This window comes from Mirounga angustirostris, unplaced genomic scaffold, assembly GCF_029215605.1.
Source record: "Mirounga angustirostris isolate CCGP_5_RB_7025 unplaced genomic scaffold, mMirAng1.0.hap1 SCAF_8, whole genome shotgun sequence".
Classification (NCBI taxonomy): Eukaryota; Metazoa; Chordata; class Mammalia; order Carnivora; family Phocidae; genus Mirounga; species Mirounga angustirostris.
Window position 1 is genome coordinate 60,276,400 of NW_026991716.1, and position 14,794 is coordinate 60,291,193.

The 14,794-nt window shown below is 37.9% G+C and overlaps 1 protein-coding gene across 1 annotated transcript in view; it reads left to right on the plus strand.

The window, feature by feature from the left end:
* The window catches only part of COL19A1 (collagen type XIX alpha 1 chain), a 216,228-nt gene that overhangs the window by 80,738 nt on the left and 120,696 nt on the right, over positions 1-14,794 (plus strand). Inside the window, exons 10-11 of the mRNA XM_064596956.1 lie at positions 7,578-7,622; positions 10,034-10,078. Coding sequence (XP_064453026.1) covers positions 7,578-7,622; positions 10,034-10,078 — 90 coding nt within the window. The remainder of the gene's footprint in view (positions 1-7,577; positions 7,623-10,033; positions 10,079-14,794) is intronic.

Sequence of the window (14,794 nt, forward strand, 5' to 3'; positions counted from 1 at the left end):
TGGCACTAGATGGGTTAATAGCCCCTTCTCTCTGCTCCCATAGTACTTTATTTACACTATCAACATAGTTTGTGTCTTTGTCTCAGCTGTGAGCTCCAAGAGAACAAGGTCTTGTTCCTGTAACCCCAGAACCTGACCCAGCATTTGGCACCTGATTGATTCTGGATAAGTGTTTGTTGAGTTATTCAGAACTCAAGTGGACTTAGCCCCAGGCCAGTAGAGAAAAGAAATTGAAGATGATTGTTTAGAACCGTGCTGAGCGGGAATTGGAAGAGGCAGCGGTGCATCAGTGCAAGTCTTCTGAACTTTCTGCAAAAGCATGCTTCAGGGAAATAGGAGGGCAGGAGAATCTCTTATCTACCTAGCAAAGCTTACAGATACTGCTTCCTAGAGGGAAATCTAACAGAGAGAAGTGTGTGCAGCTCCAGAATTTGCTTCCCATTTTCTCATGGAGAAACTATGCTCTTTCTTCTCTCTCAAGCAGAAATCTTCAGGTTATCACGCTCTCTCTTTTTCCAAATTAGGTTTGAAAAAAAATCTCCTGACTTTCTGACAACGTTACTAATGCATGTTCTTTCTCCATGTCTTCACAACCATTTACCTCAGGGCTAAAGATAAATAACCAAAGACTTGAGTGCATTAAAGCTCCAGTAGAAGTAATTGATACAGAGTAGAGCTATAAATTACTCATCAGGAGGAATACTTTGGACAGGAAATAGTTTGCACTTACTGGTATCTCACTGTCCTCAGTTAGGAGCTTACTGAAGACACTGTCCTTCTCTTCATACTTTACATCATCTTTCACTTGTTAGAATACTTGATTCAGATGCCAGTTACTATATTTCGGATATTTCAGGAGATGATTCATGTTAAATGTCTTCTATTTCCCTAGTACTTTAATGAAGCTTCAAGCTTACTTAGAGACTATCTTAGAGCTAGTCTTACAATATAGTGAAAAGCCAAAACACTTGTTCTTGACAACGCCACTTGAAAAAAAATCCTCATAAGTACATAGGAGTGCAGATTTTTAATGGGCTCTACCACACTGATCAAGGCTCAGTTTCCTATGTTATATATGGAAAGAATTGTCTAAATTCTAAATTGTCTAAATAATTTCAAAATTATTTGTTTTCTTGTTTTTTAATTTGAATAACTCAGTATAATTTTCATTCAATTAATTTGTAAAAGGATTGTAAGATATAGTCCCTTGAAAGGAAGACTTAATGGTTGTAGTTGACTATAAGCTCAATGTATACATAAGCAATTTAGCTTTAAAAAAGCAAGTTGTATTAATAGGAGTACTGGATAGTGTCCAGAACAAGGTGTGTGTGTGTGTGTGTGTGTGTCTTTGTGTGTATGACATTTCTGTTCTCTATTCTGTGTGGTGAGACCATTTCTGAAGTGATGTGCTGAATTCTGAGTGCCTCATTTTAAGAGACATATTGTGTGACCAGTGTGTGCCCAGGAAACAGTGACTAACATATTAAGGGACTCCAGACTATCATTGAAAAATTATTGATTTGCTGAATAGGCTTGATATTGACACAGAGGGATGTCATATATAAGACCCATAAGATATTTTTCCTTTGTGAAATAAGACTAATGGGTAGAAATTTGGGGAAGGTTAATTTGAGTTCAGAAAGCATTGTTGCAGTATCCACTTACAGTATCCAATTTGAATTGTTTTGTTCTGCCCTCCAAAATACAAATTAAACAGCAAAAGTGCCTGACTTTAAGAAGCTTTCAGTAGAGTCAGTACCTCCACAAATTCTTTTTTTAATTTTATTATGTTATGTTAGTCACCATACAGTACATCATTAGTTTTTGTTGTAGTATTCCATGATTCGTTGTTTGCGTATAACACTATAAATTCTTTAATGGAGATGGTGGATATCAATGTATGAATTTATTCTTGTCCCTATATTTAAGACTACCCATCCTGCTTTTCTAGGTATATGCACTTGCATATTCTTGTGTACCCACACACACAGGTCACTCAGGTTGGTAGTTTTTGAGACAGTATATGTTGGATTCAGCTACTGCTAACTCCCCATATTTATATTATTATGATTAAGACATGTATTGACCATATATTACCTTTGGTGGGCTAGTTTTCCCTTCTTTGAACCGACCCATAAGAATAAGTAATAATAAGTAACAAGCTCATTCATCTTATGGTTAAGAATATTATAAATTTGGGGTGCCTAGGTGGCTCAGTCGTTAAGCGTCTGCCTTCAGCTCAGGTCATGATCTCAGGGTCCTGGGATCGAGCCCCACATCGGGCTCCCTGCTCGGCGGGAAGCCTGCTTCTCCCTCTCCCACTCCCCCTGCTTGTGTTCCCTCTCTCGCTGTGCCTCTCTCTGTCAAATAAATAAATAAAATCTTTAAAAAAAAGAAAAAGAATATTATAAATTTGCCTTATCCTGAACATTAATATGATAATGTAAATCCATGTGTTTGCTGCATTAAGGATCCAACAAATACAAAGAATTCGAAAAGTTTGAAGTTTTAAACCCTATGCAGTATATACTTTTTAACTTGACAATTTATTTCTTGGAATGAAGTCCAAGAAAATAGGAGGAAAAAATACTCCTCCCTGAAAACAAAAGGACTTAGATTGGATGAAAGGTCTGAAAAAAAAAAATAGGAGGTATCTATTTTATTTCTTGAAGTATTTAGTTGAGTGGCAACAATTTAAGAACCATAAAAATTCAATTTCTGAAGATTATGTCCTGAGTAAAGCAGACCTGTAGTCAGAAATGTAGAGGTCAAGTTAGCGATACACAAAATCAAAATCAGATTTACTTTCACCTGCCTCTTTTGTTGGTTTTCATGCTAGAATTCTGGCATTCCATTTCAGATGTTTTTCCCAGCTATTTCACTCAACATTCAATTTAAGTAAATCTTCTCTTAATAAATATGAGTTAATTAGTGGGAAAACACTGATATATTTCCAAATATATCCGTTCCTGGAAAACGTGCTGTAAAATGAAATGATAGGCCAAATTAAATTTTTAAATATGGAAGCAGTGTTATATAGTAGGATTTCAGACTTTTTAATCAGAGGGTGAATGCCTAATTTTTTAAACCAAAAAAATCACTGCGACATAGTATATAAATACTGTTTTCTGGGCTTAGGTATAGTTATTAGCAAATTTTCACTTCCCTGTTTAATCTTTCTTTGCTCTGTCTCATTGGGACTAGGTTTGGAAACATAGCCCTGGGGAATGTGATTTCTTATCAAGTGTCCAGACAACATGTATTTCCTGCATAATAAGAAAAGACATAGATCCCACTGTCAAAGGAATCAGGAAAACTAATTATTTTTTATGCCTAGCTGTGCTTACTTCAGGGAAATGTGCAGTGATAAAAAGGAGGTAAAATGAAATCCTTTGATCAGTTTTTCAGAAAGCCACCAGCTGGCTCTAAATCACACCTAAGTTTTTTCCAAAAGCTTCTCAAAGAGGTTGCTTTGAATTCTGGAAAGGGTGCTTTAGATGGCTCTGTGAAGTCGGAGATGGGAGATGCATTACAGTGTAATAACACGGCAAAAGTACTATCAGCCACAACGTTAAATTTGGCCCCACTTGGTATTACACATACTCATTCGCTTGTCCTTCTGTAGCTTGCATTTGTAACAGGAAAAGGACACAGTTCCTTTGATGGGAAAACCCGTAACAAAGTATATGCCTGAGAAACAAGCTTGGAATGTTATGGTGGCTGTGGGAAATATTGATTGTACTTTTCTCTCAATAATGGGCTAAAATATTGATCAGAAGCCGGAGAAGCTTCTTATTTCTTTTTTGTGCCGGGACTGGGAGGAAGGAAAAACAGCAAGGTTCAGAAAAAGCAGCTAATGTCTGCCCATCCAGTAATTTTAGATAGGCCATTTATTTGCTAGGTAGAATTCCATTTGACCTCAAGCTGCATTAGGTTTTGGATAAAGTCCTGACGGAAATGTCATTATCCATGAATCTTTTAAACAAAAGTTTGCTCTTTAAGGCTATTTTCTTCTTTAGTTTTATGCTACTTAACAAATCTGTTTGTTTGTTTTTGAGATAGGGACAAAATAAATATGTTAATTTATCCCTTAGGAACTAGAAAAATGACAAATGGTTTAAGATTATTAAAAATTGTTAAGTAGGACATCTCTGATCACTTCAAGAAAATCAATGAGAGAAAAAGTAAAAAGGGTTCTGAATACCAGTGTTGCCAGATTTAAGCTTCAATAGTGTCCACTCAGAGTCTCAAAATCTTCCACCTGCTAGTGTGTGAAGCTGACTTTTTCCTGTGAGAGTCATCAGTGGTGTCCACTGGTTATCTGGGAGTTTAGGATTATGTTTACAAAACCAATTCCTAGTCAAGAAAGAATGGGGCCAATTAACACTGGCCATAGGAAAATATCACATTTTAATTGCAATAATCATTAAACCTGTGTCCATTAAAGAGAGAAAAACAGCCTTAATATCACAGCTTTAGAGATTTTTGGTACACAATTAACGATATTTCTGGGTATAACCCTAACCTGACGTATGCCAGACGTGGGGCTTGAGGTGCCAGAACTTGAAGCGCGTAGTACCTAGGAGTGGGCTGTCGGCAAAGAAAACGAGAAAGAGATACCATCACTACTTTTTTTCCCCCAAAAGTATTTTTGGCCGTGAATACTGTATCAGTGTACTTTACTGGATTATCTGCCATATCTTGTTATCTTGTGTAACTTGTAATGTGATATAAAACATTATATTAGACCAACCGATGAAAATAATTCTGCTCCTTATGAACAAGTGGACATACTTCTGTGATGAGTAACAGAAGCTCAATTTCCACAGAATGTTCCCGGGCATCAAATACTTAATGTGCTTTTACTATCACTTTATCAAATGAAATGGGAAGTTTCTCATATATTTGTGTAATGCCTGGGGTCTAGAACTATAACAGTTTTATTTTTACCTTTAAAATTTTTTTTTTTTTTAATTTCATTTATTTATTTGACAGAGAGAGAGAGACACAGCGAGAGAGGGAACACAAGCAGGGGGAGCGGAAGAGGGAGAAGCAGGCTTCCCACGGTGCAGGGAGCCCGATGTGGGGCTCAATCCCAGGACTCCGGGATCATGACCTGAGCCAAAGGCAGACGCTTAAAGACTGAGTCACCCAGGCACCCCTATAACAGTTTTTTAAATAATAGAAATATATTTATTACATAGATAAGTATATTATACTTTATTGATGCTTCAACACTTAATTCCACTTAACAACAGAATTTTGCCTTTAGTGTTTATTATATTCTATGATGATAGCAGTTATACTGTGGAAAAACTTAGATTATTTATTTATTTATTTATTTTTAAAGATTTTATTTATTTATTTGGCAGAGAGATACACAGCGCGAGAGGGAACACAAGCAGGGGGAGGGGGAGAGGGAGAAGCAGGCCTCCCGCCGAGCAGGGAGCCCGATGCAGGGCTCGATCCCAGGACCCTGGGATCATGACCTGTGCCAAAGGCAGACGCTTAACGACTGAGCCACCCAGGCGCCCCAAAACTTAGATAATTTAATCTAAGAACAGCTTTAGTCTTTAAAATAATATGTGTGTCTGTATATAATGATATAACTATTAAAAATGACAAAATTATTCCAAAATGTTTTAATTAATGAAATAATAATGCTCTATTTAGATTTAGACAGAATATATTATTACTATTTTAAAGTTTGAAGATGTAATTTTTTTTCTTCATATATTTGAATTTTACTTAAAAATTCTAAAAATTGGTATCTAACTTCATTCTAGGTAATGCTTAAAAATTGTTGTCTTATAAATTACTTATGTTTTCTAGAAATAAAACAGATCAATGGAATTGTTAATTTATTTTGAGCTGTCTAAACCTGGAAACTCAGGAGCCAAAGTCAGTTCCTATAAGTAGCAAAATTCCTAAGGTTCCATTGAGAATATGCACATCCTCCCAGGAATATCTCATTTTAGCTGGTGGGCTGTTTACAAAGCAGGCTTGTCAAAGAAATGACCCATGAATTCCAGTAATGGAAACTGATAAGCATCTGCTAAAAACCTTTTTACCCAAGACAGGAACCAGATGAATGGAAAGAACTAAAAATTCTTGTAAGCAGTTGTTTCAAGTGAAATGGCATTGAGTATGTCTTCGATTTAAAGGCAATCAACAGATATGAGCAGATGTATATATATGAGCATGTTTACATACATATCTGTATGTCTATCACTATAATAGACATGATATATATCTCTAATAGATATATAGATATATCCAGTTGTTAGATGAGGTCACTTATGAGCCAGAAATCTTTTCCATGAGACAGTGGAAGGAGGTGTTTGTGTGCACAGAGCTGAAGTGTTTGCATTCAAATTCCATTTCTATCTCCCACTGGCTGTGTAATCGTCTATGGTAAGATGATCGTAACAGTGTACCCAATTAGGTTTGTTGTGAGAATAGTGCCTGGCCCATAGAAAACCAATGCCAGACTTCAATATCATGTCCAGAGATTTGAAAGAGAAAATGAAATAAGGGATATTAAATAACATGCAGGCCATGGAGTTAGAGAGACCTCAATTCAAATCTTAGGTCGTGCCACAAGATGGGTGACCCTGAACATTACTCAGAGACTCTGTTTTCTTTCTTTCCTTCCTTCCTCCCTCCCTCCCTCCCTTCCTCCCTTCCTCCCTCCCTCCCTCCCTTCCTCCCTTCCTCCCTTCCTTCCTTCTTCCTTCCTTCCTTCCTTCCTTCGATTTATTTATTTGAAAGAGAGGGAGAGAGAGGGCACATAAATGGGGGGGGCAGATGAAGAGAATCTTCAAGCAGATTCCCCGTGGAGCGCGTTGCGGACCTGGATCTCACGACCCATGTGATCACAACCTGAGCTGAAACCAGGAGTCAGACACTTAACCCACTGAGCCACCCAGCACCCCATAGAGTCTGTTTTCTTATTTTGTAAAACTGAAGTACCAATCCCACAGTTGTAAGATAAGGAAGGATAGATAGAAAGCCACTGAATGTGCTAGACGTTCAGTATTAGGCTACCTTTCCCCACAACACTAGAACTAGTTCTTAAAGACTGTAAAAATTTCTTTTTTTTTTTTTAAGATTTTATTTGTTTACTTGAGAGAGAGAGAGAGAAAGAGAAAGAGGGATAGAGCACGAGCTAGGGGAGGAGTGAAGGAGAGGGAGAAGCAGATTCCCCACTGAGCAGGGAGCCCATCGTGGGACTCAATCCCAAGACCCCAGGATCATGACCTGAGCCGAAGACACTTTTTTTTTTTTTTAAGATTTTATTTATTTATTTGAGAGAGAGAATGAGAGACAGAGAGCACGAGAGGGAAGAGGGTCAGAGGGAGAAGCAGACCCCCCGCTGAGCAGGGAGCCCGATGGGGGCCTCGATCCCGGGACTCCAGGATCATGACCTGAGCCGAAGGCAGTCGCTTAACCAACTGAGCCACCCAGGTGCCCGAGCCGAAGACACTTAAACAACTGAGCCACCCAGGCGCCCAACTGCAAAAATTTCTTTATTCATTTGTTTTTTATGGCTAATAAAACTTATTCTCTGTACTTAGGGTGAAAATGGTTTACATGGAGCTCCAGGCTTAGCTGGTCAAAAGGTAAAGAGTTTTTAATGTTTTATATAAGTTAAGAATTTAACATCTTAAAAAATTGAATTTACACATAATATGGTGAAGATTCAGAAAATTAATTTGATGAAACTGAATTCCCTGGAAGGCTCTTAGAAAGCCATTAGTTGGTCTTTCCAAAGAGAACCCATGGAAATAATCCCTTCTCAAAGGAATCAGGATAGGAGAAAGCTTTATCAGAGAGCTTTAGCAACATGCTTCTCCAGAGAAGTCAATGATGGTGCTTTCCGGGGGCTGTGGGAGTGTCCAGAGCTGCTCTGGACATATTTTCACTGCTATTAGCGTCTAAAATGAAGAGTGGAACAATTTTTACTGCCTTTGACTATATTTGGTTCTTTCTTACTTATCTCCCTTTTTGTATATCCCAGATCGACTAAACATAATAGTTACAGTGATATAAAATATTAAATATTACAAAGGTGCTACAACTAATCTCTTCGAAAAATCTTTATCAGAATAAAAAATTTGTAATAAATTACAATGTTTGTATTGACTGGGCTACTTCTTTCTGTGCCTAGTATCTTTCTCTTTACCAAGATGAACTTGATTTGTACCCGTTTATTGTCCCAGGGCTGCTTTCTCCTCCTGGGAAGGAGTATGACCAGCATTGCTGGACACGCAGAGTCTGGTCTATTCCAGTTTCCTGGAGGGTTTGGGGAGCCACTTCAGGTGGAGCCAGCTGTCATGATACCACCCAGATAATCCTACCACAGGGAAGAGCATTACTGATGCAATATTAGAGGCCCCCCCCGCCCCCAGGCCAACCCTATCATCTCTATGCTCTGGAAGTTTTACAGGTCTTAGCAACAAGATGTCAGAAGTTACTATTACATCTAGGTTTTTCTCTGTAGCTAAAAATTACCATTAAAAAAGATATGCATTTATTGATAGTTACAGCTTTTGAAAAATCTTCCCTTGCTTGGCTTGATAAAGAAAGTAAGACTGAACTGGCAGTGATGAAATGGCAAGCCTCTGAATTTCTTCACAGCAGCTCTAGACAAAACCCATTGATACAGCATGTGCTGCATCTGTGAGTTGAGTTGCAAGCCAAGGGATGTGCAGATTTATCTGCTGGGAAATAGTTTTGGACTTTCCAGCAGCTGTTTGTGGTGGCTGCATCATGCTGACATTGTGGCTGATGTACTGGGGATATTTAGCAGCTTCAATGTCAGCTTGGATTAACAGATCAAGCTAAAGTCCATATTTTAGGAAAAATGGTAGAATAAAGATAGACCATGCATTCAGTGGCAAATATACCCAAATACTAACCTGTTGTCTTTCCCGGTACCTTTCTTAAGGGCACATGAAGAAATAATAATTTAATCATGTGTGTAGGTGTGTGTATACATATAAAGATATACATATATTTGATTATATATGATTTCTAATATATACACAGAGATTATACTTACAGTAAAAAGCGGGCATTCCTTTTCTAACACATGAATTTTAATTGTATCAAGCGTCACCTTGTTGCAGCATTACAAAAAAAAAAAAAACGTAGATAAGAAACCCTTCATCCCTTGTCTCCATGCACTTGGGAAACGATTATTGAGTGCATCTTGTGGGGGGAGGGGGGAGGATGACCCCTCTCCAGCACTCATTGGCTGGCTGTGTTGTCTTGAGTGCCTGACCTATATTTGGCATTCAGTGAATATTTGAATTATGAATCAAACATCAGTACTATAAATATCTGTGCAGAATTCAGTGGGAAAATAAGCTTGTCAGATCAGAGAGGGTTTTAGTTGAGAACAGGGGACTCAGACCTTTTGCAAGGTGCTACAGCCACCAGTCCCCTTTCTGTGACTGAGAGGCAGGAGATCTGGGTGGTAAAGAACATGCATGGCTCTGGTGTAGGAGCTGGAGCCAGGACTCAGGGTTCAAGGCTGAACTCATTCATCACACAGCTGTCCCTGGAACGGTATTCCACAGACGTCAGCTTGAGAGGGCTGTTCTACGGGATCTAGTGAAGTCAGTAGTAATAGTAATAATTAAAAGTAATAATAAAAAAGTAATAAATATAAATCAATAATAAAAAGTAAGAGTAACAATGGCTAACTTATTTGGTGCCAAGCACTATGCTGATGCATTCAATTCTCAAAACGTCTATGAGAAAGGTACAGTATATGGAGCAATGCAGGTGTATGGAGATTACGTTGCATTGAAAGCACTGTTGTGAAGCTATAGCTTGTACCCTTTAATATTTAGGAATATTTAAATTTCATCCAAGTTAATATTGGTTTAAAGTTTACATATTAGAAATGGCTTTTATTTATAATTACTGATTTTTTTACTGGAAACATTATCATTATTGTTGTAATAATTGTGTGTGTTAAAAGTAGAGTTCCTATTATCGTATATATCATATTCCTCTTCTACAGGGAGAGCAAGGTTTTGAAGGCAGCAAAGGAGAAATTGGTGAAAAGGTAAATCTCTCTCTTGATGTATGCATCAGTAAAAATACATTGTGTTCATGAAAATATTTTGAAGTGGAATACTTAACTTCTCTTGTGCTTTCCGTAGAAACAATTCTAATTTTTTTAGAAAAAAACTTAAAATATTTACTTCACTTAAGTTAGACGTAATATATTGATGATTGTCAGAAATCTTTTTTTTTTTTAAAGATTTTATTTATTTGAGAGAGAGAATGAGATAGAGAGCATGAGAGGGGGGAGGGTCAGAGAGAGAAGCAGACTCCCTGCGGAGCAGGGAGCCCGACGTGGGACTCGATCCCGGGACTCCAGGATCATGACCTGAGCCGAAGGCAGTCGCTTAACGACTGAGCCACCCAGGCGCCCTCATGTATTTCTTTTCTTTTCTTTTCTTTCTTTCTTTCTTTCTTTTTTTTTTTTTTTAAAGATTTTATTTATTTATTTGAGACAGAGAGAATGAGAGAGAGAGAGCACATGAGAGGGGAGAGGGTCAGAGGGAGAAGCAGGCTCCCTGCCGAGCAGGGAGCCCGATGCGGGACTCGATCCCGGGACTCCAGGATCATGACCTGAGCCGAAGGCAGTCGCTTAACCAACTGAGCCACCCAGGCGCCCTGTCAGAAATCTTTCTAAGCTTGTTTGGATGGTAGTTCTATCTAGATATTTCTCGCTAAATGCATTCCATTGATACACAAATGATTCAAACATTGAGCATTATATTTGTGTGCTAAAACATCACTGATGCACTGAGTGTCCAAGTCTTTTAAATAAATGTTTTGTTTCCATGTACACCTGGTGTATCAGTGAAATTTTTCCTGAGGAGATAAGTAAGAACTATACTAGGGTCAAACAGAGAAGAGATGTGAAATAGAATAGTTTGAAAGAGTTAAAATAAAGGGATGGTTTAATAGGGAGGGCAGGCAAGGTGTGGGAAAAACCACAGGGATTGTGCAACATCCCAGATTGAGTTATAGTTAACTCCTTAAACTCCACAAGGTTACCAGACTCAGAGGCAGAGAAAACTGTGGCTACGGATCCAGAGTGGTGCTGAGGGAAGCAGTGAACCCAATATTCAAGCAATCTTTGTTTTAAAAATTTATAGTCTTCTACTGAACGTACAGAGAATAGGAGTGCCTTAGTCATCCAAAATTTCCATTCAGACAATCATTTGAATCCTTCTGCATTTCATAAATCTAGTTTTATTTTTAAATAGAACAAAAACAGCACCATTCTTTGTTTCACAAAATGTCTTGTAATTGGACAGCCACAAGAAGGGAAGGGGGAGAGATAATCTCAAATTAGACAGTCTTGCCTGTATTTAGATTTCTGGGCCGGGATCAGTTATTTGCTTCTTTAATAAGTATTTTAGACAGAATGAGCATCTATAATAATTATGACAAATTATACATGTTGTAAGCTACTTGCTAATTACTTTTCCTCACAGAACTGTGAGGAAGAAAAAAGGATAGTTATATAGTAATCATATAATTGAGGAGAATTCCATTAAATTACGACTATATTTTAAAAGTGGATCTCTCTTTTTAGTGATCTTTTGAATATTTTTGCTTTAGAATGACAGTCATTGCCTTTAAATAAATGTCTTATTTATACATTTCCTGTTTTATTAATGGGACTTTACCTGTAGGAATAAGTGAGAATAAGGAAACACATAAATTCTCTGTAATTTAAAGTCACCATCTCACTAAAATCTTAGTGGTTATTTTGATATTTTCTATACATAGTTGGTATCGCTCAGTAATAGATTCTCACAGGCTATGAAGTATAGAAAAATATTGCATATATTTGGCTTCAAAGATTTCCCTTCTAATTCCTCATACCTATTAACAATTGCTTTCAAATAGTCAATTTCACCATGAGGTGAAAATATTTGTGGAGAATGATAGAGATAACAGGAAGAAATAAAGCATCAAATAGAAAAGACAATACTTGGGGCGCCTGGGTGGCTCAGTCGTTAAGCGTCTGCCTTCAGCTCAGGTCATGATCCCAGGGTCCTGGGATCGAGCCCCGCATCGGGCTCCCTGCTCCACGGAGAGCCTGCTTCTCCCTCTCCCACTCCCCCTGCTTGTGTTCCCTCTCTCGCTGTGTCTCTCTCTGTCAAATAAATAAAATCTTTAAAAAAAAAAAAAGAAAAGACAATACCTTGAATGAGAATTATAATTCAGATGGTTTATAGCCAAATGTAAAATTCACATAGCAACCCTTATAATAAAAACATATTCTGCTTTGATTATTACTTACCAAATAGCAAATGTTTGCATTTTTTCAGTGTTCCACGCTACATATTCTGATCTATGACCACATGTATTTTCCCATAAGATAAATAATTAATGCCATCTTTTTGCTTCTAGATTAGAAACTGTGTTTCTAGATTAACTAAATAAGAAAAGTATGTGAAGCACGCATTTCTATGTGACACAAGCATGAGATTCTTGCACTGCTTACAGCATAATTTGTTTTCTGAACAAAGACTATCTATTTTTAATTTTTTTATTAAAGCATTTGTTGGACATCCCAAAATTGGATGGGGGCAGGCAGTGCCGACAGTGAAAGAATTCACCCAAGGCAGAACAAAAGAGATAGAAGTTTATTGAATACACTGCAAGGGAGCTGTGGGCAGAACAGCAAGGAGAGACTATCTGCCACGAGGTGGTAGTGAGGGGTTACAATTATAGGGCAGAATAAGGGAGTATGAGGACGTATGGAATTTTCCCTTTTTTGGTAATCTTACGGCCTGTGCCTAGTTGTAAGCAGCCCATTGGTCAGTTAGAGCCTATCGCTTAATGAGCCTGTTTGCTTCAGCTCAGTAATCACCGTGGGCCCTTTTGCCTTGCTCAAGTTTCCATTACTCGAGCCTGTTGCCTAAAAGCAGCCTCTACAGTATAGTTGACACACAATGTTACATTAGTTTCAGGTGTACAACATAGAGATTCAGCAAGTCTATGCATTATGCTGTCCTCACCACAAGTGTAGCTACTATCCATACAACACTATTATTATACCACTGATTATATTCCCCATGCTGTACCTTTCATCCTCATGATGTATTCATCCCATAACTGGAAGCCTGTACCTCCCACTCCCCTTCACCCATTTTGCCCATTCCCCCACCTGCTAAAAGACAATTTAATTTGATTTTCAATTCTTTGTGGAAGACTGGGTATATAATTACAATAAGATCTACCTTTCCTCTTTAAATGCCTTATTGTGGCCTTTACTGTATTTAAAATTTGACTGTTTTGAATGATACAACTCACTATTTGCATAACAAAAGAATTCAGGGAGTTGTTATTGTTCAGAGATGTCATACCTACCAAAGGCACATGGCTACCAGTTGAACAAGAAAACATATATCAACTGTCAAAGAGATGGTCTTTGGATATCTTCATAGTGATGATACCACTATGTGGTATCCTATAATCCAGTATAAACCAAGTAGAGGAATCTGCTGTTTTTCTTGATGGCCAGAAATCTATCCTGCAGGCCAGTTTAACTCTTAAGCCAGACAGAGTAGATCCTCAACATGTCTAATGTGGTATCCTTAGTCCAGAGAAGAACTCATGAAACTTGAACAAGTATAGAGGACCTCATTTGAAAGTATATTCCTGAGTTTATAAGCAACTTATGACAGGGAAGAAACTCATGTATTACCTGAGCAAGCACAATTCAGCCAAATCAGTCCTGAAGTGAAAATTATTTGAAAGATTGGTTCTTTCTCAAATTACTGATGCTGGCAGGACTCTCCCTGAAGAGATTTACTTTCAGGTTTACCTTTTTGGGGGGTTTATCACTTAGATGGATAGGAATGACCCTATCCCATTGCCCCATTGCCTACTGCCAAAGTCAGGTGAGCATCACTCAAGGATCCTTTGACTCTAACAGCATACCTCATGAAGCAGGAGGGAGGAGGTCTATATTCTGACTGAAGAATAGACCCACCCCTGGGGTTTGTGTTCTGGCTTTTCTGTTTCTATAGGAGTGATCCCAAACATCCCTTCTTTGGGGGATTTTCCTTAGGTTCTTCAGTACACTTGGAGGTGTTGAAGGGGCTGCTACTAGTGAACAAAGTGGAGATTCCACTCTTGAGGTGACAGTTATCCCTATCTGTTAGCCTTCCCAGCAATGATACAGCCAAACTCTTATTATGGTACCAAATATAAATGCATGAAGTAAGCTCTGACCATCACATTAGAAAAAGGAGATTTAACAGGGGCTCATTAGTGATCTTCATTCCTAAACCCTGAGCCCAGGTTTTTACTTTAGGTCTTTGTCAAAATAGGAGGAATATTACTTGGTTACATTATGAAAAGAAGAAGAAAATAGAAAAGCAAATGTGAACATCTGCTTCATTATAGCATTCAGTATCTTTAAGTAATTGCTTCATGTGATTCGGTTTGCTTTTAACCCAATTCTTTTATGTTTTCATTCAAGCCCTGACTAACTTAGTTTAAAAACTGATTTCTTAGGTGTTAAACTTGATTCTGCCCAACTTTATTGTTAAATGTCATTTGATTGTGAGAGAGAAACATCCGGTGGCAACTGCTGTTCATGGCACACTTTTCCTGACATTTTCTCTACATTTTCTAGCTAAAATGTAGTCGATTTTGTTCATTCAAGAGTGACATTTAAGTTAACGTGGGTACATAGGTAGCAAATCTTTACAAGGACTAAGACATTTCAGCTAGTGTGGAACTT